The sequence below is a fragment of the Choloepus didactylus genome, chromosome 20 (assembly GCF_015220235.1).
Source record: "Choloepus didactylus isolate mChoDid1 chromosome 20, mChoDid1.pri, whole genome shotgun sequence".
Lineage (NCBI taxonomy): Eukaryota > Metazoa > Chordata > Mammalia > Pilosa > Megalonychidae > Choloepus > Choloepus didactylus.
In genome coordinates, this window is record NC_051326.1 from 16,015,865 (window position 1) to 16,037,410 (window position 21,546).

The following is a 21,546-nucleotide window of genomic DNA, read 5'->3' on the forward strand; positions in this document are numbered from 1 at the left end:
TCCTTAATACAGATACCTAGTAACCAGGTCCAGGCCCAGGCCCAGTCTGTATTGCACTTTGAGGTTAACACAAAGTATCCTTGGTGATTTATTCAAAGGCCATGGATTTGGCTCAGGTGTACTTTCCAGACTTTACAGCTGAGGGAAGAGTCTTCCTTGCCTCCACATTCTTCATTTTAATATATTCTCTCAGAGATCTTTGCCTCTGCTTTACCAACTCAGTGGGTCTCAGAGTGTATTCCCTGGAGCAGAAGCATCAGCATCTCCTGGGAACTTGTTAGAGATGCAGGTTTCCAGGCCCCACTCTAGACCTACTAAATCAGAAATCTGGGGGTGGGGCCCAGCAATCTGTTTTAGTAAACCCTCCAGGTGATTCTCATGCATGCCAAGTTTGAGAACCACTGCTCCAACTCAGAACAGCTTCTGTCATAATTCTAGGCAAAGTGAATCTCAGGTACCAATCCTTTTCCTAGAGTATTGAGGTACCGAGAACTTACCATGAAGTATTCTACACCTAGTGGGAACTACTGGTCTAATTATTTGAACTTGTTCAAGAGGACATCATTTGCAAAACAAGACAAAACTTGGAACATACTTTTTTTTTCCTCCCATATGCTATAAGCTCTATAAGGGCAGGGACTAAGTCTTGATCATCTTTGTATCTCTTAGGGCCTAGCACGTAGCGGGGACTCAGTAAATGCTTGCCAAATGAATACATACTCAGATGGCTACTTCATTGAAACTGACTGCCTGATAGCCACCTTCATTAATAAACAAGGGAGGGTGAAGAAGCTAAGGCTGGGGCAGGAAGGGTTTAGATAAGTGTGCTAAGGATGTAATATGGCCTAATTAGTGAATTTATAAATCAGCTGTTAACTGTTTAAATTATAACTTCATTTTGTTGCTATCACATCTTTATTCACAATGCCTGGAACATTTAAGGTACCCAGTTGTATGCTAATTGAAGCTAATTTGGCTTTTGGTCTCTATTAAAGGAGTAGTCTAAATACCCCAAGACTTTGTATTCTGCCTCAGAAAACCAAACCTAAGCAGTATTTAACATGCTGCTATCCATTATCAAGGATAAAGTACACATTTGCTAAATATCCCTAATTACCATAGTGCTGTGTCGTTTACTACTTAATACACATTTATGGAGGCTCAGGTGGCAGGCAGTGCAGGCACTGGGACTGATGAGTAACAACAGTGGAGGTGCGGGACACTGATTACGTGCTTCAACTTGGCGGGCCTGGGCTGGGGGACCTGATCAGCCCCTGGGGAGGGTGGTGGGCACGGGTGACAGCGCCCTCCGCAGCCCCCCGGGCCTGAGAAAGTGAGGCCGGAGGCAGGCCCCATTTCCTCACCCAAAATAACACTGTTAGGGGAGGCTTGCCGGAGGGAACCGCCTTTTCCCCACCCCCTTATCTTGCCCGGACACTCCCCGTTGCCAGTGCAACTCCCATTACCACCAGTGCGCATACATTGTTGCCAGACACCGTTACCGGAGCAACTCTCGCCCCTTTTCAATCAACCTCCGCGCCCTCTCAGAACCAATCCAAGCCTTTAACCTCTACAGCTACCCCGCCCTCTAAACGCCCGATACAAGCTTGTACTCTCCCCTAATAAACTCTCTTGGCTTCTTCACCCTGAAAGAACCGTGTCCCGCTTGTTCCTTTCTCGCCGCCCTCCATACTTTGCACGCCTACGCCGGGGACCGGGCCCAGTCCCCCGCCTCGCCCTCGCCTCCGGGAAAGAGCCCCCGCCGCCGGTACCCTCCAAGCAATCCTGAGAGCCTAGGATTTGGTAACCGGCCGCCACCTCCCCCCCCCAGACGAGTCAACTGCGACCGCATGGAGGTGTTGAGATTCTGACGTAAAGGAGAAAGGTTAACCTTTAAAAGGTTGCCCACCCAGCAGCAGAAGCACAGTGTGGCCAAGCAGAAGCAACAAAGGAGAAGCCTGTTCTTGGACAGGTCCTGTTGCTTCCCTCACAAGGACAAAAGTGAAAGAAACAATGGAAGAAATGTGCATGGGGAAAATATAAAAAAGTAAACAGTCTGAGTCAGTAGAAATAAGAAAAGAAAGGCAAAGAGGTTAAGGATAAAGGGAGTGAGCCCAGAAGGAAGAAGAGAATAGGTGGATGAGAAACGAGAGTGGAGAGGGCTGTCTGAAGAAGCTAAAAAGCTGTCACCACAGACCTCTGATTTTCTAAGAGATTCTTCATAGGCATCAAGAACAGTTAAAGACTACTGATAGACAAGTTATGTAGTGTTTAGCTCTTTTCTTTTAGGTATTATTACTGGATTCCCAATTACTTAAACTAAAAATAAAGCAAGTTAAATGAAAAAAATATATATATAACATGTATTCAAGCACAGCTTTGAAGTTTAGCAAACATCTCAGTGTTCACATCTCTGGGAAGTAGGTCAAAGCAGGTATGCTTCTTCTCAGTTTTGCAAGGGAAATGGCTCTAGAGAAGTAACTTGTCTAGTTACATAGTAAAGACAAGAGTTGGGGATGGGGCTTTGGTCTGATTACCATCCTAGCATCACATTTTGTCTGTGAAATGTGGCTTGGTTCTGGAAAACTACAAAACCTGGATGCAAAAGTAAAATACAACCTTATTTGGTTCAATCCAGATCCACTGAAATCAGAAAAATTCCCTGTGTTTAAGGATAAAAGAATCAAAATCACCATCTACAGAAACAAAGTCTAATACATCAAGATTTTCTATTGGGTCTTTCAAGGTTTGGACAGAAAGTCTCCCTCTTCTCCTTTCATATTTTCCTCAACCTCTTTTTGCAGCGCTGATTGAAGACAGGGGAGGAGCCCATGAGGCTATCAGTGGAGTGGGAACCATAGCTGCTGTCTGAGTCTTCCGGGCTCTGGGGGACTCCAGCTTCACTCATGCCTGACATGGGCTCCTCGAAGACATCACTGTCCAGCACCCCGTGCCCGGAGACATTTCCTTCTTCATTCTCTTGAGGCTCCATTTTCACATGGGCCAGGTTCCAAAGAGGGGAAGCATTTACCTCTGCACCTAGAAACAGAAGGAATAAGAACATATACCTAATGGTAAGACAAAGGTAGAACAAAGTAGAGTGAATATACCACCCAGGACAGACTGGTATCCTTTGGGTTCAGTTTGCATTCTGAGCCCTGGTACATGGCTGGAGAATATAGTTGCTATTCTCTGCTTTATCATCAAAAAGTTAACCAACTTGGAATATCTTCCGTTCTACTTTCTTCCTCCACCTCACCCACCCCCATAATCCCCGAACCAGGAAAGTCAAACTATGCAGGTAGAAAGATTCCATCTCCAAGCTCAAAGGCAGACACAGCCTCTGGATCTTGTCCAGTTGTTTAGTTTGCCAGTCTTTCCTTCTGTCCTTTATGGGGCTGTCTTGTTTTCCTGTCTTTTGTTTCAATCTCTGGTCCTCCCTCTCACATTATGAAAGGTTAACGACCACTACATAAATACCAGCAGCGGTTTCCTGACCAAAAAGAGACGTGGCACCTGAGTGTGCAACAACTTCTCTTTGGACCTCCTATCTCTATGTATTCCAGCAACGTTATTCTGCTGTGATTATTATTTCTTCCATGGTGAAAGGCTGTCTGCTCAATACTTATTAAAGTATGGCCTGATTCCATTTAGACCATGCTTGAGGATTTGCTATTTGCATCATTTTTGCATCAATAAAATGACAATTTATATTTGTAAACAACTGAGTGCCTAGACTAATTTGAAATTTGACTCAAATAACCAATTGTTCTGATTCCTAAGGTAATCACAAAGTCTATCTAGAAGAAAGAGCACAGCTGCCTCTAACTAGGTAGTCTTATTTCAATCCCTTTGATCCCTAATTTGTGGGAGTACTCTAGCAAGGAAGCCCCACTACTCAAAATCCTTGAGCTCCATCTATCAGCAGTTGTCTTATTAAATACAAGTATTAGGAAAGACCAATACAGAATACTAAGGGAAGAAGGGGATATCTATTCAACCAGCTGGACCAGCTGAATCAACCCTGATAATTAACAGGTTAACAGAGATTGCATCTATATCCTAACAGGAATTATTTTGAAGAATGCCTGTAAAGCTGTGCTAGTCTATTCTTCCACTAACTACAAAGAGAAGAATGTTGGTATCTTTAAATCCACAAAGGTATGTATTTTTTAGAACTTTCCATTCTCCTGCCCACTCCCACTTTTGTTCTCCCACCTTGAGAACCTGATTCCAAAAAGCAAAAGAGTACTGAGATCAGCAACTCTCCCAGAATCAAAGTAAGCTGATTTCTCTTACTTGAAGCCTGTGGTGAAGCTTCAACCTCCAGGTTGGATGGGAAGCGCTCAGTGTGAGCCCCGAGGACCCCCATGGGCAGGGACTGGTCTCCTGAAGCAAGGTCTGCCTCCAGTTCCTCACTGACAGGGAAGGTGATGTCACTCACAGGTTCCTCCTTGATCTTTACAGGTTTAGTGTCCTCTGTGGCCTTCTCAGGATTGACAATCCTTTCATACTCCTCAGAGAGTTGCTTACTGATCTGTTGGCAAGGAAGGGTCAATTTTTCAAGGAAATGTTAAAAGCAAGTTGCAAAGTCAGCTTGCCACATCCCATGGAAAAACCAATAGAATGTGAATAACTGAATTCTGAGTTTTAAAACATCCACTGTAAATGGAAGGAATTTGTTAAAGGTATTGTGTTTGTAAGTGCTAGAGATATATAAAGAAAGTTTGGCAGAGAGTTTATATGTCACTGATAAAAAAGGTGAAAAATAAAGTTAGACTGTATTAAAGATAAATTGGAACTTGGACAAAAGACCACATTTTTGGCTGTAGAACTAGTGCTTGATATATCCACCCTACGTGTATAATGGCAGTGTGGGCAATCTGGATCACTTAATATTTTTTTGGTTGGGTGTTAAAAAATCCTAATCACATTTTAGATTTGGTGAAACCAAAACAGTGATCAAATGACTTAAGGCCAAAGGTTAAGGACATTAGATATTTTTGGTTCACAGTCAAGATCCAACCAATCATGGTGCCCACTTCCCCCTCCAAGCAATATCACACCTCACTGTTTTTTTCCCCATAGCACTTAACACTATCTGAAATTTCTGATCATTATTTGTTTACTTTTTTGTTTCCCCCTCAACAAGAATACAAGCTCTAGGAATTTGGTTTATTAACTCTCTATCCCACAGTGCCTGACTCACAACAAGCAGTCAATAAATACTTGTTGAATAAAAGCATGCTAACTAACCACATTCTCTCAGACTCCATATACCCGTCTACAATTTCTTCCAGAGGAAGAAATATCAATGAATGGGGCCATTCGTTGACCAAACGAGACCCTTGTGGGCTGGCCAGGTCAGTGAACAGGCCCAATGGAACACAACTAGGGTCATAAGAAAAAGTAGGTTTAGTCTACTTTGTTCCAAGACCCTGTGCTCTGCTCTTGAGGGCAAGTTTTGTGGGATCCTGCCAAGAACCCTTAGATTGGACAACCTTGCCCACTTCTCCACAGGATCACCTCACCTGTAGCATGTAACTGTGGTAGTCCTTGATGCGGTGCTGCCAGAACTTCTGGAGAGAGAGCACACTGCCAATGCCCACTTCATGGAAGACCTGTTCCATGACATCGGGGAACGGAGTCTGTCCCAGTCGGGCCTCCCGGTCCACAGCAAAGCGCAGCAACTTGGTGAACTTAAGGCAATACTCATGTGCCACATCAGTCAGAGTCTCCAGGACGCTTTCATTAGCACAGTCAAAGCCTGCATGGGCCAGGATTGTGGCCACCGCCTGGTAGAGGAGCTGCCGACAGGAGTGCCAGCTGAGCTCGGTCACAGGTTCTCCTTTCCCACTGAAAGTGAGATACGGCACTGTATTAGTGCTGTCACAAAGGGGTGACCTGTCCTGTCTCCCTAGGAATTTTACAATTCTAGTCGAACCAGGGAAATTCTATCCAGGTTACATAGCCTGGTTTCCCCTGCTGCTGTCAGGGCATGTCTCAGCAAGCCAAGGTCATCTCTCTGAGCTCTTCAAATGCAGAAGCTTTGAACAGGCGCAGATAATAAAGAAGTTTAACCAGTACAAAAGGGTATTCAGTGAAAGGAAGTGTCCCTATCACGCCTTGTACCAACTGCTCAATTTGATCACTTTTAGGGTCAGATTAATTTTAACCATATAGCTCAGATACTGCTCAATGGTGCTCTAATTAATTCACCACCACATTGTTTCCTCACATGCTGGACAATATATGGACTTTCAGAAATTCACAGTCCCAGTTAGGAGATTCTTCATATAACTAAAAGGGATGATTTTTTTTTTTTAACTGGGAAAGTGGCTCAATTTTAAAAAAGCAATATAAAACATATCACGCTTACAAAGCATTTCAACGTTTCTATGATGTGAAATGGGTAGGGTCCATATTATTATTCCTATTTGGCAGGTGAAGAGATTGAGGTTCAGAGGGGCTGACCTGTCAAAAGCTGTTTAGGTATTACTAATAAGCGGTGGAGCTTCCTACTCCAGATCCCATGTTGTTTATAACACAACATTTGCCCCTAATGACTACTGTAGAAATCCAAATCCTTCCAAGCCAAGATTTCAAAAAGTTGTCTGATGTCCTAAAAATAACTTTTAAAAAGTTTCCAATAATTTACTTGCCTCCTGAAAATTCCTATCTGTCCTCTACTTCTCCCCAGCTAAAGGAAGCAAATAAATAAAAATAAAATACAGCACAGAAAATCACTTTTCCCTTGGTCACCACGCACTGTACAAGACTGCCCAAGGAGCTAGCCACACACTTTAATATTACCTGTTCAGCAGCAACTATTATAATTCACATAATCATTGGAAAATAAGACATTCAATTGCCAAGTAATTTTTCATTTCCTATGTCCAGTCTCCTTGAGCCAAAGGTTAAAGGCCTCAGAAATGCCTACTAAACACAGTGAGCTAAACTGGTACTGCTTCACTTGCATACTAAATGGACCTCTTTCAAAAGAAAATAATTCTTTCGGCACTCCCATAGCTGACGTAAACTACTGTTGTTATAAAGTTCCTCAAATAAATATAAAACAAAACTAGGTATAAACTTTTGATGGACTTACATAAAATTTAAAATTAGACATAAAACTACAGAACTCTAATTCACAGCATCAATTTAATATGATGGACAATATGATTTTGTTGAAAGTAAATTGCCCTCAAAATGTAAATTTGGTACTGAATATGCTACTGATGGCGAGTTTTCTGAGTTGGGCATCTCTATGCTAGCATGTGCCATATCCCTCCCCTTCGCTCTATTCCAACAACTTCAAAACCTTTGATTATACAATGCACCTTGACATCATTTGGCCTTCGTCTTGCCCAACTGCAACCCTTTCGTATTAACTCTATTTCTCTTTTCTCTTATTAGTATGGGATGATTAAAATATTAACTCTTTAATTAACAGGGCAGACCAATAAGTGATACACAGTATCCCTAATGTAGTATTCTTGCCAAAAAAATATTTAACCTGAATCTAATATTGAGGAAATAATCAGTAACCCCAACAAGTGGGACACTCAACAAGATAAGTGACCTGAACTTTGAAAAAAATTAATATATATTTTTAAATAGAGGGAGCTAAATTGGAAGGCCAAGCCCTCAATCTTGGAGCTTGCCCTTGTGAAGTTTGTTGCTGCAAGGGAGAGGCTAAGCCTACTTAGAATTGTGCCTGAGGGTCAACCCCAGAGATCCTCTTTCGTTGTTCGGATGTGGCCTCTCTATCCTGGCCAACTCGGCAGGTAAACTCACTGCCTTCCCTGCTCATGGGACATGACTCCTGGGGTGTGGATCTCCCTGGCAATGTGGGACATGACTTGTGGGGATGAGCTTGGCCCCGGCATCGTGGGACTGAAAAAGCCTTCTTGCACCAAAGAGGGGAGAAAAAATGAGGCAAAACAGAGTTTCAGTGGCTGAGAGGTTTCAAGTGGAGTTGGGGGGTCATTCTGGAGGTTATTCTTGTTCATTACATAGATATCCTGTTTTAGTTTTTAGTGTATTGGAATGGTTGGAGGGAAATACCTGAAACTGGTGAGCTGCATCCGGTGGCCTTGATTCTTAAAGACAATTGTATAGCTAAGTAGCTTGTGCTTTGTGACTGTGTAATTGTGAATGCCTCGTGGTTCCCACTCCCTTTGTCCAGTGTGTGGACAGATGATTGGAGGGGTGGGGACAGGAAGTAGGTGAACAGTGGGGAGGGATGGGGGCTATGGGATGTTTTCAGTGTTCTTTTTTCTTTAATTTTTATTCTTATTCTTTTTTTGTGTGGTGATGAAGATGTTTGAGAATTGATTGTGGTGACGAATGCACAACTATATCATGGTACTGTGAACAGCTGACTGTGCACTGTGGATGATTGTATGGTTTGTGAATATATCTCAAAAAAATTGAATTAAAAAAAAAAGAAAAAAAAGAGGGAGCTGTTTTAGTTTAGAAGACACTAAAGAGGCATGACAACCTAATGCAATGCATTAACCTTTATTAGATCCTGGATTGGGGAAAAAATATTTATAAAAGATATTTGGAGGACAATTAGAGAAATTTGAATATGGGCTTATATGATATTATTGAATTAATGTTCATTTTCTTTGGTGTGATAATGGAATCTTGTTTATGTAGAAACTTTTCTACATTCTTAGGAATGTGTGCTGAAGAATTTAGGGGTGAAATGTCATAATGTCTGCAATCTATTTAAAAAGATCCAGATAAAAAGTGTGTATGCATGTGTGTTTATAAGTATGTCTGTATATATGTGTGTGTATGTGTGGGTATTCATGCACATAAACATTACATACGTATGTGAAAGAAATAAATATGGCAAAATGTTAACAATTGGTGAATCCAGGTGAAGGATATTTGGGTGTTCATGTACTATTATTTAAACTATTCCGTAGGTTTGGAAGGTTTCAAAATGAAAATAAGTAATTCTTTAACACCAAATACAAACTTACACACTGAGCTCTAGTAGTAACACTAAGTTATAAGGCATCATTGAGAGGATCTGGAGTAGAGCTTCTCAAACTTAGTATATGAATCTCCTGGCAATCTTGTTAAAATTTAGAATCTGATTCAGCAGGTCTGGGAAGGACTTGAGATTCTGCAGTTCCCACAAGTTCCCAGGTGATGCTGATGCTGCTGTTCTTGGACCAGATTTTGAGTCGCCAGGATCAGGGATAGTTGTATATTACTATTATTTTAGACTGTGTTATCAAAACGAAAACACAATTTACAAATTCTAGTATAGAACTTGTGGATTCCTAATACCAAAACAAGTAGAAAGACTAGACTCTAAGGGCCATGAGGCCATGGCCTGTTTCACATACCACTGTTACCCTGGTTCTAGGAGAGTGCTTAGCATACAGTAGGCAGTCAATAAATATTTGTTGCATCAAATATAAGAAAATACAGACTCTGGATTCCGAAGATCGGGGTTCAAGTCTTGGACTTCCCACTAATTACCTGAGCAGCCTTGGCCAGGTCAATTACCATCTCTTATCCTCAGTTTCCTCATGTGGAAAATGAAAATATTACAACATGCTTCACATGGTTGTTGGGAGGATTATTTGAAAAAGTAGGATACAGCAAAGCTTTGCCTTACCGATAAAAGTTACTCTCCGGGTCACTGTGCCGGATCTGGAACGGTGTATTGGGATTCTTGCAATCTAAAGGTAAGAGGTCATCAGGGAGAGGAGGTGACCCAGGGCACGAAGGAAGAGGTTCACTCTCTTCAGTCTTTACACCTTCTGCCTGCTGCTGATTCTGGGCCTGAGCTGTGGCAATGAGGCTGCGCAACCGTCTGTTGTGCTGGATCAGCTGAATAGTATGGATGGTGAGGCTACATGGCTCGGAGGGGATGTCCAGCATAGTGGGGGGCCTGGGCTTATTGGCTGAGGGCTGGTGCAGTGGTGGGTCGTGAACTTCCACAAGACGGAACTCTCGTGGGAGCAAATCAAAAGAACTTCTATTGGTCTGGCTTGATGAGATTGGTATCTCTCCCCAGTATCTCAACATTTTGGAATAAGAATGGAAGAGCTCTCAGATTAAGGATATATTCAAAAGTACCGTTTAAAAATCTCTGGCAACTGTAGGTTTTAGGCTTATGGAGTGAAAAATATGAGGTCTAGTCAGCTGTTTACATAAAAAGCAGGCTCTTCAAGACAACTTAGAAAAATATCAGTATCAACAAAATTGTAGGACCAAAGATGTTCTCCCTGAAGAAGTTAAAAGAAATATAATTGTTAGATACTGGTCATCACAATCACACATTATTCCTACTTTACTGGACCACAAGGTAGAATCTGGGTCAATAGTAGACTAATAGTAGAATGGTATCTGGGGCTCTAGTGCCCACATGTTTTCATCTCACCTCACTAACTCATTACTAAAACTACCATCATGCCCAATCCTGAACAATTTATAAGGATGATGCTTAAACATGAAGCCTGGAGTATTACTGAATGAGTTTCTTGACACATTTGTCCTGGAACAGTGGGAGAAAGGGGAATAAAGTTAAAGACAGGAAGAGATGGTTCTTATTCTGTACATTTCAGGCATGGGAATGTTTTAACTGGTCCTGGTGGAAAATTTTACATACCACTGATCCAAATGGTCTCATGCTTTCAACTTTTGACATACATTAAAGAAGAATACAAGAGATTTCTGTAGCCTCCTAACTAGTATCTCTTCCTCAGTCTGTTGTTGTGACTAATCTATTCTCCCCACTGCTGCTAGGCTTAACTTTTTAAAACTCAGATTTAATGGCTTCCCATTGTCTATTGGAAAAAATCAATCACAATTCTTTGGTCTATCATTCAACAAAATGCACAATGTGGTTTTAACTCACCTTTCCAGATTCATCTTCCATATATCTCCTCAAGTTCAACAAACATTTACCAAATGCTATTATGTGGGGAGACAGAGACCAATAATGTGAGATCCTTGTCCTGAGGTGAGGGAGAAAAACATAAAAAGAACATTTCAAGTATGTGAAGTACTGTTTTAGAGACAGTTAGGAGGAGATTCCTGACGGAAATGACCTTAGTTCTAACAACATTGTATACTCAGCTTCTTGAGAATGGCATACACTTCTACAGTTGACTCTTTAAGCAAAGCCTTCTGCAAGAAACACTCTGCCACCCCTCATATCCTTCACAGACTTGTATTCATTCTTAAGTACAGCTTAAGTTATCCTTTATCACTTCTCCAGTACATCTCCCTTCATTATATATCAGTATTATGCATGTCTTCAGCACAGGATTTATACCTGGATTTTAACCAAGACTTATCTCAATCCATTTTGTTCTCCCATCTACCCTTTACAGTCATGATCTTGTATAGTGTCTGGCACACAATAATTGCTGGCATTTTTTTTTTTTTTTTGAGTGCTTACGATGTGCCAGATTTTGCCTTCATTAATTATTTCTCCCAACAATCCTATGAGGTAAATGCTACTATTATCACCATTGTTCAGATGTGGAAACTGAGTCGCAGAGAAGTTAAGAAACTTGCCCAATGTCGCAAGTGGCCGAGGAGGATATCAAGCCGGGCTCCAGAGTCCACACTTTAACCACAAAACTATGCTGTCTCAATAATTAGTTACAGAAAGAGTAAACGAATGAAAGAATAAATGAATGAACGAAAAATGAATGAACAGAAAATATCGCCCTCCTTCCTTACTTCACCGTGAGAGCCAGAGGCAGGCGAAGGGCAGGCACCGAGCCCAGAGATTCCGAGTCCCTCCGCGGGGCTCCTGGGTCTGAGCATCAGGCGCCAATCACAGAGTCCTGAGGTGGCCCAATACTCGGAAGAACCCGGAGACGGGGAGGCTGGACCTGGCCGAGGCCAGGAGGCGTCTGTTCACAGCCGCCTCGGGGAGCAGGGCTGGGGTCTGTCTGACTCCGAGGCCTGCGTCAAGGGTCGCGTAAGACTGGATAGACAGGTTTATAAATTAGTAGTCCTAGGCTGCCGGAAGCGCTTCTTCTCTGGCAGGCTAGGCCACAGGAAGTTATCACAATCCTGTTGCAACTTCTAAAAAGGTCCCCACTCGGCACAGCGGCCAGCTGCCTTTTTCTGTTTTTCTCTTATTCTGACCGTCCCGATGGTACCGCACTGTTTCACAACGCTCTCGGTCACGAAGGATCAGCCCCACTATCTCTATCCAGAGAAGCTTCTGGAGACCAGGGAGAGCGAGACGTGCAGAGGAACGCAGGGACAGAAGGGTGAGGTTTCCCAGGAACAGCTTTCGAGACTGGACGGGGTCCAGGATGGCTGACTTCCCTTCTCAGTCTGAGCCTCCGACTTCGCAAGAACCCAATGACGACTTCAAGAAGCCAGCTCTGCCGATGCCCCCAGCGGGACGGGGGAAGGACCCGGCCACCAGTCCCCCAAACCCTGAGGAGGTGAAGAAGGAAAGGCCCACGGCGCTGCAGGATCCTGATTCCCCGGAGTCCGACGTCCCGCCGGCCAGGCCGGAAAGCGGGGAGATGAGGGGACCACAAGAGGAGCAGCCGCGTCCCCCCACAGTGGCCTCTTCCTCCGCAGGCCCGGCCCGGGCTCCCCCATACCAGGAGCCTCCGTGGGGCAGCCCGGCCACGGCCCCTTACAGCTTAGAGACTCTGAAGGGCGGTGCCATCCTAGGCACCCGGAGCTTGAAAGGAACGAGTCGCTGCCTTTTCGGGCGGCTGTTAAGCTGCGACGTGTGCCTGGAGCATCCTTCGGTGTCTCGGTACCACGCCGTGCTGCAGCACAGGGCGTCCGGCCTGGACGGAGAGTGCGATGGCCACGGGCCCGGCTTTTATCTCTACGATCTGGGAAGCACCCATGGCACTTTTCTCAACAAAACCCGCATTCCACCCCGCACTTACTGTCGGGTCCACGTTGGGCATGTTCTTCGCTTTGGAGGCAGCACCCGGCTCTTTATTCTGCAGGTAAGTAGAAAAATGTAGAATCGAAATCTCAGGAGCGCACCAAGACGGGAGGGAGATTTTTCGCGTCAGCTGTTTCAAAAGCGAAGGAATCTCTCGCTTCATCTCCAGACCTTTGTAAAGATCGCCGTATTTTATTTCTGCAAGTGACTTCCACAGTGCTGAACACTAAAAGAATTCTCTCGCTTGGTTCCTCAGGGACCAGAGGAAGACCGAGAAGCCGAGTCCGAGTTGACCGTAACGCAGTTGAAGGAATTGCGCAAGCAGCAACAAATGAGGTTGGAGAAGAAGATGTTAGGTGAAGACTCAGATGAAGAAGAGGAAATGGATACCAGCGAAAGGAAGACAAATACTAGTAGTCAAGATGATGAAATGGGTTGCTCCTGGGGAATGGGTAAGAATTTATGGCACTCTTAAATGTTTTTGATCATATAGCTTTTCATGACTTTGCGATAGGGCAGGTAGGTGGCATCGTTAAAAAAATTTTGCACACAAGGTAACTAAAACTCAGAGAGTTTAGTTTTTCTATTGTCAGAAAGGTGAATTATTGGCAAAAATATGAATTAGAACCCATGTCTTCAGATTTCTAATGATGTGTTTTACAGTGCACTGCCTTGTTCAGAACTTTTCCTCTGTCTACAATTAATTTTCTATTTTACCATTAAGAATATACTAAGCTCTGACTTTGTGCTATATAATTATCACTGGTGAGGGTGGAACAACATTCAGTCAGATAAAATGGAACTTTATTCAATATAGGATATTCCCTTGAGTTTTTTGTATTTTGTGCAAATATCCTGAAATTTTGAGTATCCAGTCAGGAAAAGCTGGCTTCTTAGCCAAGGGAATAGATTAAATGTTCATTAACATCAGACACCATGTGAACACCAGACATTTTAGGGGATGGATATTCAGTCCTTATGAGGTAGTTAAGGTGGTCTTAACATGTAGTTGGGAAGACAGAATAAATATTATGAAATTACTTGTGCTAAATGCTAGGCAAAAGTTAGAAACCACATGGATGTTAACATAAGGGTTCAGAGAAGGGAGCAGTCACTGAGGGCTGCGCTGTTCAATATGGTAGCCACTAGCTACATGTGTTTATTGAGCTTTTGAAATGTGGCTAGTCCAAATCAACGTGTGCTGTAAGTGTAAAATGCACACTGAATTTCAGAGACTTAATGCGAAGAAAATATTTGTTTTATAATATTTTTATGTTGATTATATGTTGAAATGATTTCACCTATTTCTTTTTAACTTTTTTTTCATGTTTCCCTCAGAAAATTTAAGATTTCACATTTGGCTTCCATTTATGTTTCTACTGGACAGCACTGACTTAGATTTTTGGGAAACTATAAGTTTATAAGCAGAAGTGTCTTGAGCTGGGCCTCAAAACAAAGAAAAAGTGGCCCTGATGAAGCTGAGCAATGAGAGTTGTATTCAGGGCAGGCATTGATGATTTTAAGGGAGTGATGAGTAGACTGGGTATAGTTGGCAGATAGGGGTATATTAGGAAATTATATTGGATGTGAGAGAACAAGGATGCCACCTGAGAGGAGCTTCATATTTTTTCCTGCAGACAATGTGATAGATCATTTTGCTTCTAAAATATAAGGGTGGAAAAAAAATTAAGGTTCCATGAAAACAAGTTTTGACTGGTCAACAATTTAGAAAACCTGAAGATGTTCCTAACTAGATTAATGATGGTTTTGTGATTTTTTTTTTCCCCTCTATCTCTCTCTCTGAAACACCTTTCTTTTCATTACTGATAACTGTATCGTCATGCAGCCTGTTATGATACTGGCTGTCATTCAGATCAGCTCTTTTTATGTGTGGTTATTTTTTCTTTCCCATTTCCTGCAGGAGAAGATGCTGTAGAAGATGAGGCAGAAGAGAACCCCATTGTCTTAGAGTTCCAGCAGGAAAGGGAGGCCTTTTATATAAAGGATCCAAAAAAGGCTCTTCAGGGTTTTTTTGACCGAGAAGGTATGTAAACAGATTCTGACCCTAGCAGTAAAATGTATCCACAGCAGTGTTGTTTTCTAGAGCTTGTGGATGAGTTCTGTACTTAGAAATGCTCTATTTTATCAGCCTTCCTCTTTGTTCACTTCTTGTCCTTATCATCAGTTGCTTCAGGAGTCTTTTGAAAATGGTGAAAAACAAAACAAAACAAAACAAATTTGGTAGTCTTTCTTCCCATCTCAGAAAATAAAGGAAGTAATTTTTTTCTGACTTGTCTCATTCTTCTCAGAAGATTCCAAACTTTGGTGATGGGACAATTGTACCAACTTCTTGTAAATTTTGGTTCCTAACTCACCTGATCTTTTGTAATTCTTAACATGGATTTTGACTGAGATACTTTGTGAGACTGTGTGTGTGTGTGTGTGTGTGTGTGTGTGTGTATGAATGGACAAATGAACTGGTTACCTTCCCTATTTAATATTTATGCTTCCAAAAACCAGGCACCTGTGACAATTATTTAGAATACCCATTAACGTTGTATGTTTAGTGGGATCTTTAAAGCAAACAGTTATGGTCAGTCATAGGTCACTAGTTTTTCAGGTATCTGCTATCTACACCTGGGACTTTAAAAATCATTAAGAAACACTGAAGGAAAAGCTGCCTTTGGTTATAAACATTTAATTTGGACCTTTGGGAAAAAGTCTGGGGATCAGTTAGGAACTTAACTGATAATATTCTATAACTTATAAAAAGGTTGTAACTACTTATACAGTGGACAAAACTTTGAATTGAGAATTGATTTTTTTGATGTGTGTTTTCTGTTCTCTGCCTTAAAGTCATCTTAATTTTGTTATTAAATGGTAATCTCTAGGGGTGAGAAGTAAAAAGCTTTGAAATCTGGTATGCAGTCTGGTATAGGAGCTTGATGTTATTATTTAACCTTTGCTCCCTTTTTCCTTTGTATTACCTATTAATTTTCAGATCCTTTAAAAATTCTTATATATTTCTCCCTTCCACAGGAGAAGAATTAGAATATGAATTTGATGAACAGGGGCACAGCACTTGGCTTTGCCGGGTGAGGTATGTTCTTTTCCCATTAATGTTCACTTCTGGAAAATGGCAAATTTCAGGATTAATTCTTGGTGTAAGCCACAGTCCGAGAAGTAAATTAAGTCTTAATCTTAGGGTATTCCTGAATTTGGGCCTTGGTATTTGAGTAACACTTATGTTATTGGGGAAGAGAGAGGACAGTAAAGAGGTGGAATGAAAGATTTAAAGTTCATTCAGCCTTGGCAGGATAGAACAAAATGAATTGAGAGACTGAAAATGGTGAACTGAGCATTTCAAAAATAAAAATGATTATTATCACAACATATTAATTATTTTAATGCGAACTGGAGCTTCATGCTGTTATAAATCCGTCTAAACCAATGTAGGTTACCTGTGGATGATTCAACTGGAAAACAACTGGTGGCTGAGGCCATTCACTCTGGAAAGAAAAAGGAAGCAATGATCCAGTGCTCTTTGGAAGCTTGTCGGATCCTCGATACTTTGGGATTGCTGCGTCAAGAGGCAGGTGAGTCTATGGGAGCACTTTTTTCTTTAAAAAAGGAAGAAAAAATTTAACATAAAAAGTAATAAAACCTCCCTATGGGGGGAAATGCAAATTGTTCAGAATTCTATGGAGTGAATACAAAAAAATTCCCTATCTCAGTACTCTGAAGTAGCCATTGTTTATATTTTTCTGGACATATTCTATACATGTATAAATATTTATATTTAGAACTAGTTTTTTTTTTAATTTCAATAAATCTTAAGAGCATTTAATACAAAAAATTAAAGCCAAATGCAAGATTTTACACTTACAAAAAAATAGAACTAGTTCTTTTAACAAAAAACAAACACTCATACACACACAAATGCAATCATGTAACTTATATTCTTTTGTGACTTACTTTTTTTTTTCCATGAGAATGTATCGTGGAACTCCGTATAAAGATGTTAGATTTACTCCATTAAAAAAAAAACCTCTCTGGCTATTCCATAACTTGTTAATAAGGTCTAGATTATATATTTATTTATTCTAAAATTAATTTTAATTTTTGTGAAGTTAATTATGTATAGTTTAAAACAACCAAAAGACTTACAACAAAACACAGCTTTTCCAGCCCTGCCCTGCTCATTACTCTTCCCTTAAGGCCACAGCTTTCAACTCTTGCAAGTAGTTACAAATACCCTTATTTTTATAGTAAAAGTATGCATATTTTGAGTCATTAATTTTAGACATTATCTGTTGACTACCTGTTAAATTAGTATTTAGTATTTACTTTATTATGTTTATGCAAATATTAGTCATAAGTGAGCCATTGTATTTCTTTTTGTTTTTCCTAAAGCTAATTATTGCATTTTTTTCCTCCATGTGTTTGGTTTTCTTTGTACCTCTTTTTCATTCCACATCTTTCAATAGTCTCTCAGTATGTTTTTCCACAGGGTCAGTCACATAAATAATTTGTCAATTCTGAATTTTTTTTTAGGCATTTCTCCTGGAGAACACTATATTCCGAGTTTTCAGTCTTATTGCTCTCTAGAGCTGATGCAGAACTGTTATCTTGGGACTCCTCAAATTTCCTTTACTTTTTTCCTGGGTTGAATTTTGTGTTTCTCAATTCCCTTATTCTCATATTTCTTGGTTTATTCCCTTGTTTTGATGGGCACATCCTTCAATAGTTGTAGCAGGTTAAAAAGCTGGTGTAAGAGTAGAATGCATGACTAATGATAGTCTCCAATGGATTCCATGTTTTTCACTTTCTTGGTCTATTTTCTTGTTTTGGTAGATATCATCTAGTGGATTCCTAAGAAAGACTGTACAGTAGGTAAACTTAATAAGTTGTCTGTGTCTGAAAATTAATATTCTAACTCCACTCTTTTTTTAAAACTTTCTGTTTTAAAATAATTTCAATATTACAGGATAGTTCACAAATAATACAAACCCTACCTTCATGCCTCCCCTGCCAATGGATACCTGGATACACCAACTTCATTTTGTGCCCCCTGCTGCATGATTCCATCTATCCACCCATCATCTATCCATCTATCTATTCACCTTCTGAACACTTGTGAGCAGGTTGCACACATCATACTCCTTGAACACGTGATACCTCCATGCACATTTCTTATGTCCAAGGATACTCACCCATACAATTAACCTAAGTGCAGTTATCAAGTTCAAGAAATTTAACATCGATATAAAACTAACATTCTATATTCCATTTTTTCCTTATGTCCCCAGAATGTCCTTTTGAACTTTTCCCTCCATTCCGAGATCTCATCTAGTGTCATTTATTGCCTTTAGTTACCATTATCTCTTTAGTTACCCCCCTCCTTTTTTTTAATTGTGGAGACATTTATATAGTACAACATAAATCTTTTCATCTCTTTACTGTAGTTTTAGTGCATTTGGGGGAGAGAGTGAAATTAATTATGTATTTTTGTAAATTAAATTCCATTTTATTGAGGTATATTCACATACCATACAATCATCTATGGTATACAATCAACTGTTCACAGTACCATCATATAGTTATGCCTTCATCACCCCAGTCTATTTTTGACCCCTTTCCTTACACCAGAAAGAATCAGAATCAGAATAAGAAATAAAAGTTAAAAAGAACTCCCAAATCGTTTGTATTTCCTCTTCAGAAAAGTGTCTGTCCATGTCTTTTGCCCATTTTTTGATTGGATTGTTTGTCTTTCTGTTGTTGAGTTGTAGGATTGCTTTATATATTCAGGATATTAAACCCTTATCTGATATGTGGTTTCCAAATATTGTCTCCCATTGTGTAGGCTGCCTTTTTACTTTTCTAACAAAGTCCTTTGAAGTACAAAAGTGTTTGATTTTGAGGAGATACCAATTGTCTATTTGTTCTTTGGTTGCTCGCGCTTTGGGTATAAGGTCTAGGAAACCACCTCCTATCACAAGATCTTTAAGATATTGCCCTACGTTTTCTTCTAAGAGTCTTATGGTCTTAGTGCTTATGTTTAGGACTTTGATCCAATTGGAGTTAATTTTTGTATAAGGTGTAAGGTAGGAGTCCTCTTTCATTCTTTTGGAAATGAATATCCAGTTCTCCAAGCACCATTTATTGAAGAGGCTACTCTGTCCCTGTTGCTTTGGCTTGACTGCCTGATCAAAGATCAGTTGTCCCTAGATGTGAGAGTCTATTTCTGAACACTCAATTCGATTCCATTGGTTGGTATCTCTGTCCTAATGCCAGTACCATGCTGTTTTGAGCACTGTAGCTTTGTAATATGCTTCAAAGTCAGGTAGTGTGAGACCTCCCAGTTCATTCCTCTTTCTCAAGATATTTTTGGCCATTGAGGGCACCTTGCCCTTCCAATAAATTTGGTTATTGGTTTTTCTATTTCTGCAAAGTAAGTTGTTGGGATTTTAATTGGTATTGCATTGAATCTATAAATCAGTTCAGGTAGAGTTGATGTCTTAATTATATTTAGTCTTCCAATCCATGAACATGGTATGTTCTTCCATTTTTTTAGATCCCTGTTCAATTTCTTTTAGCAGTTTCTTGTAGTTTTCTTTAAATAGGTCTTTTGTGTCCTTGGTTAAGTTTATTCCTAAATACTTGATTCTTTTGGTTGCTATTGTAAATGGAATTTTTTTTTTTTATTTCTTCCTCTTGTTGCACATTACTTGTGTATAAGAACACTACAGGTTTTTTTTTTTTGTTTTTTTTTTTTACTTTTTCATTGAGATTGTTCATATACCATACCATTATCCAAAGATCCAAAGTGTATAATCAGTTGCCCCCGGTACCGTCATACAGCTGTGTGTCCGTCACCACACTTAATTTTTGTTCAATTTTTAGAGCCTTTTCATTAGTCCAGACAAGAAATAAAGTGAAAGATGAAGAAAAAAAAAAGGAAAGGAAACTCGAATCCTCCCATATCCCTAACCAACCCCCCTCCATTGGTGACTCATAGTATTGGTATAGTACATTTGTTATGTTTATGAAAGAACGTTGAAATACTACTAACTGTAGTATATAGTTTGCAATAGGTATATATTTTTTCCCTATATGCCTCTCTATTATTAACTTCTAGTTGTATTCTCATACATTTGTTCTGGTTCATGAAAGAGATTTCTAATATTTATACAATTAATCACAGACATTGCCCACCATAGGATTCAGTTTTATACATTCCCATCTTTTGACCTCCAACATTCCTTCTGGTTACATATATAACTCTGAGCTTCCCCTTTCCACCTCATTCATGCACCATTCAGCACTTAGTTATTCTCACATCTTGTTACCGACACCTCTGTTCATTTCCAAACATTTAAGTTCATCTTAGTTGAACATTCTACTCATACTAAGCAACCACTCCCCATTCTTTAGCCTCATCCTATATCTTGGTACCCTTTATTTCATGTCTGTGAGTTTAAGTATTATAATTAGTTCCTATCTGTGAGACCCTGCAATATTTGTCCTTATGTGCCTGGCTTATTTGACTCAGTATATTGCCCTCAAGGTTTTGTCATCATCCCATTTTTTTTTTTAAGATGGTTTTGTTCACCTGCCATACATTGCATCCTAAGTAAACAATTGATGGTATCCTGTATAGTCACATATTTATGTGTTCACCACCCTCTCCACTATCTATATAAGGGCATCTACATTTCTTCCACAAAGCAGGAGGAAGAGTCAAAGAGGGTAGAGAGGCAAAAGAAAAAGAAAAGAAACAGGAAAAAAAAAATGACAGCTAGGAAGCAGCAAAAGGAAAGATAACTTTAAATCAAAGTAGAATAAAGAGTCAGACAATACCACCAATGTCAAGTGTCTCACACGCCCCCCTATCCTCCCCCCTTATCTGCATTTACCTTGGTATATCGCCTTTGTTACATTAAAAGGAGCTTAATACAATGATTCTGTTAGTTACAGTCTCTAGTTTATGTTGGTTGCATCCCTCCCCCAATGCCTCCCCATTTTTAACACCTTGCAAGGCTGACATTTGCTTGTTCTCCTTCGTGAAAGAATGTATTTGTACATTTTATCACAATTGTTGAACACTCTGGATTTCACTGAGTTACACAGTCCCAGTCTTTAGCTTTCCTCCTTTCTTCTGGTGTCTCACATGCTCCCAACCTTCCTCTCTCAACCATATTCATAGTTATCTTTGTTCAGTGTACTTACATTGCTGTGCTACCATCTCCCAGAATTGTGTTCCAGACTCACTCCTGTCTTCTCCTATCAGTCTGTAGTGCTCCCTTTAGTATTTCCTATAGGGCGGGTGTCTTGTTCACAAAGTCTCTCATTGTCTGTTTGTCGGGAAATATTTTGAGCTCTCCCTCATATTTGAAGGACACTTTTGCTGGATATAGGATTCTTGGTTGGCGGTTTTTCTCTTTCAGTATCTTAAATATATCACACCACTTCCTTCTTGCCTCCATGGTTTCTGCTGAGAGATCCACACATAGTCTTACTAAGCTTCCTTTGTATGTGATGGATTGCTTTTCTCTTGCTGCTTTCAGAATTCTCTCTGTCTTTGATGTTTGATAATCTGATTAGTAAGTGTCTTGGTGTAGGCCTATTCATATCTA

At 40.4% G+C, this 21,546-nt stretch overlaps 2 protein-coding genes across 3 annotated transcripts in view; one reads left to right on the plus strand and one right to left on the minus strand.

Moving 5' to 3' along the window:
* Nucleotides 1–2,349: 2,349 nt before the first annotated feature.
* On the minus strand, nucleotides 2,350–12,153 carry SUPT7L (SPT7 like, STAGA complex subunit gamma). Of its 2 annotated transcripts, XM_037813438.1 has the most exons (6): nucleotides 11,722–12,153; nucleotides 10,889–10,988; nucleotides 9,644–10,256; nucleotides 5,532–5,856; nucleotides 4,300–4,537; nucleotides 2,350–3,039 (listed from the first exon to the last, which is right to left on the minus strand). In XM_037813438.1, the coding sequence occupies exons 3-6, from the start codon at nucleotides 10,054–10,056 to the stop codon at nucleotides 2,777–2,779; spliced, it is 1,239 nt and encodes a 412-aa protein (XP_037669366.1). In that variant the 5' UTR covers nucleotides 10,057–10,256; nucleotides 10,889–10,988; nucleotides 11,722–12,153; the 3' UTR covers nucleotides 2,350–2,776. The 2 variants fall into 2 exon arrangements, with proteins under 2 accessions (XP_037669366.1, XP_037669367.1); XM_037813439.1 differs by lacking the exon at nucleotides 11,722–12,153 and having other exon boundaries at nucleotides 10,889–11,644.
* A 1-nt stretch (nucleotide 12,154) lies between these two features.
* The window catches only part of LOC119516907 (solute carrier family 4 member 1 adaptor protein), a 39,809-nt gene continuing 30,417 nt past the window's right edge, over nucleotides 12,155–21,546 (plus strand). The window contains exons 1-5 of the mRNA XM_037813429.1: nucleotides 12,155–12,971; nucleotides 13,167–13,362; nucleotides 14,832–14,954; nucleotides 15,950–16,010; nucleotides 16,367–16,506. Of these exons, the coding sequence (XP_037669357.1) occupies nucleotides 12,309–12,971; nucleotides 13,167–13,362; nucleotides 14,832–14,954; nucleotides 15,950–16,010; nucleotides 16,367–16,506 (1,183 nt within the window). The 5' untranslated portion in view covers nucleotides 12,155–12,308. The remainder of the gene's footprint in view (nucleotides 12,972–13,166; nucleotides 13,363–14,831; nucleotides 14,955–15,949; nucleotides 16,011–16,366; nucleotides 16,507–21,546) is intronic.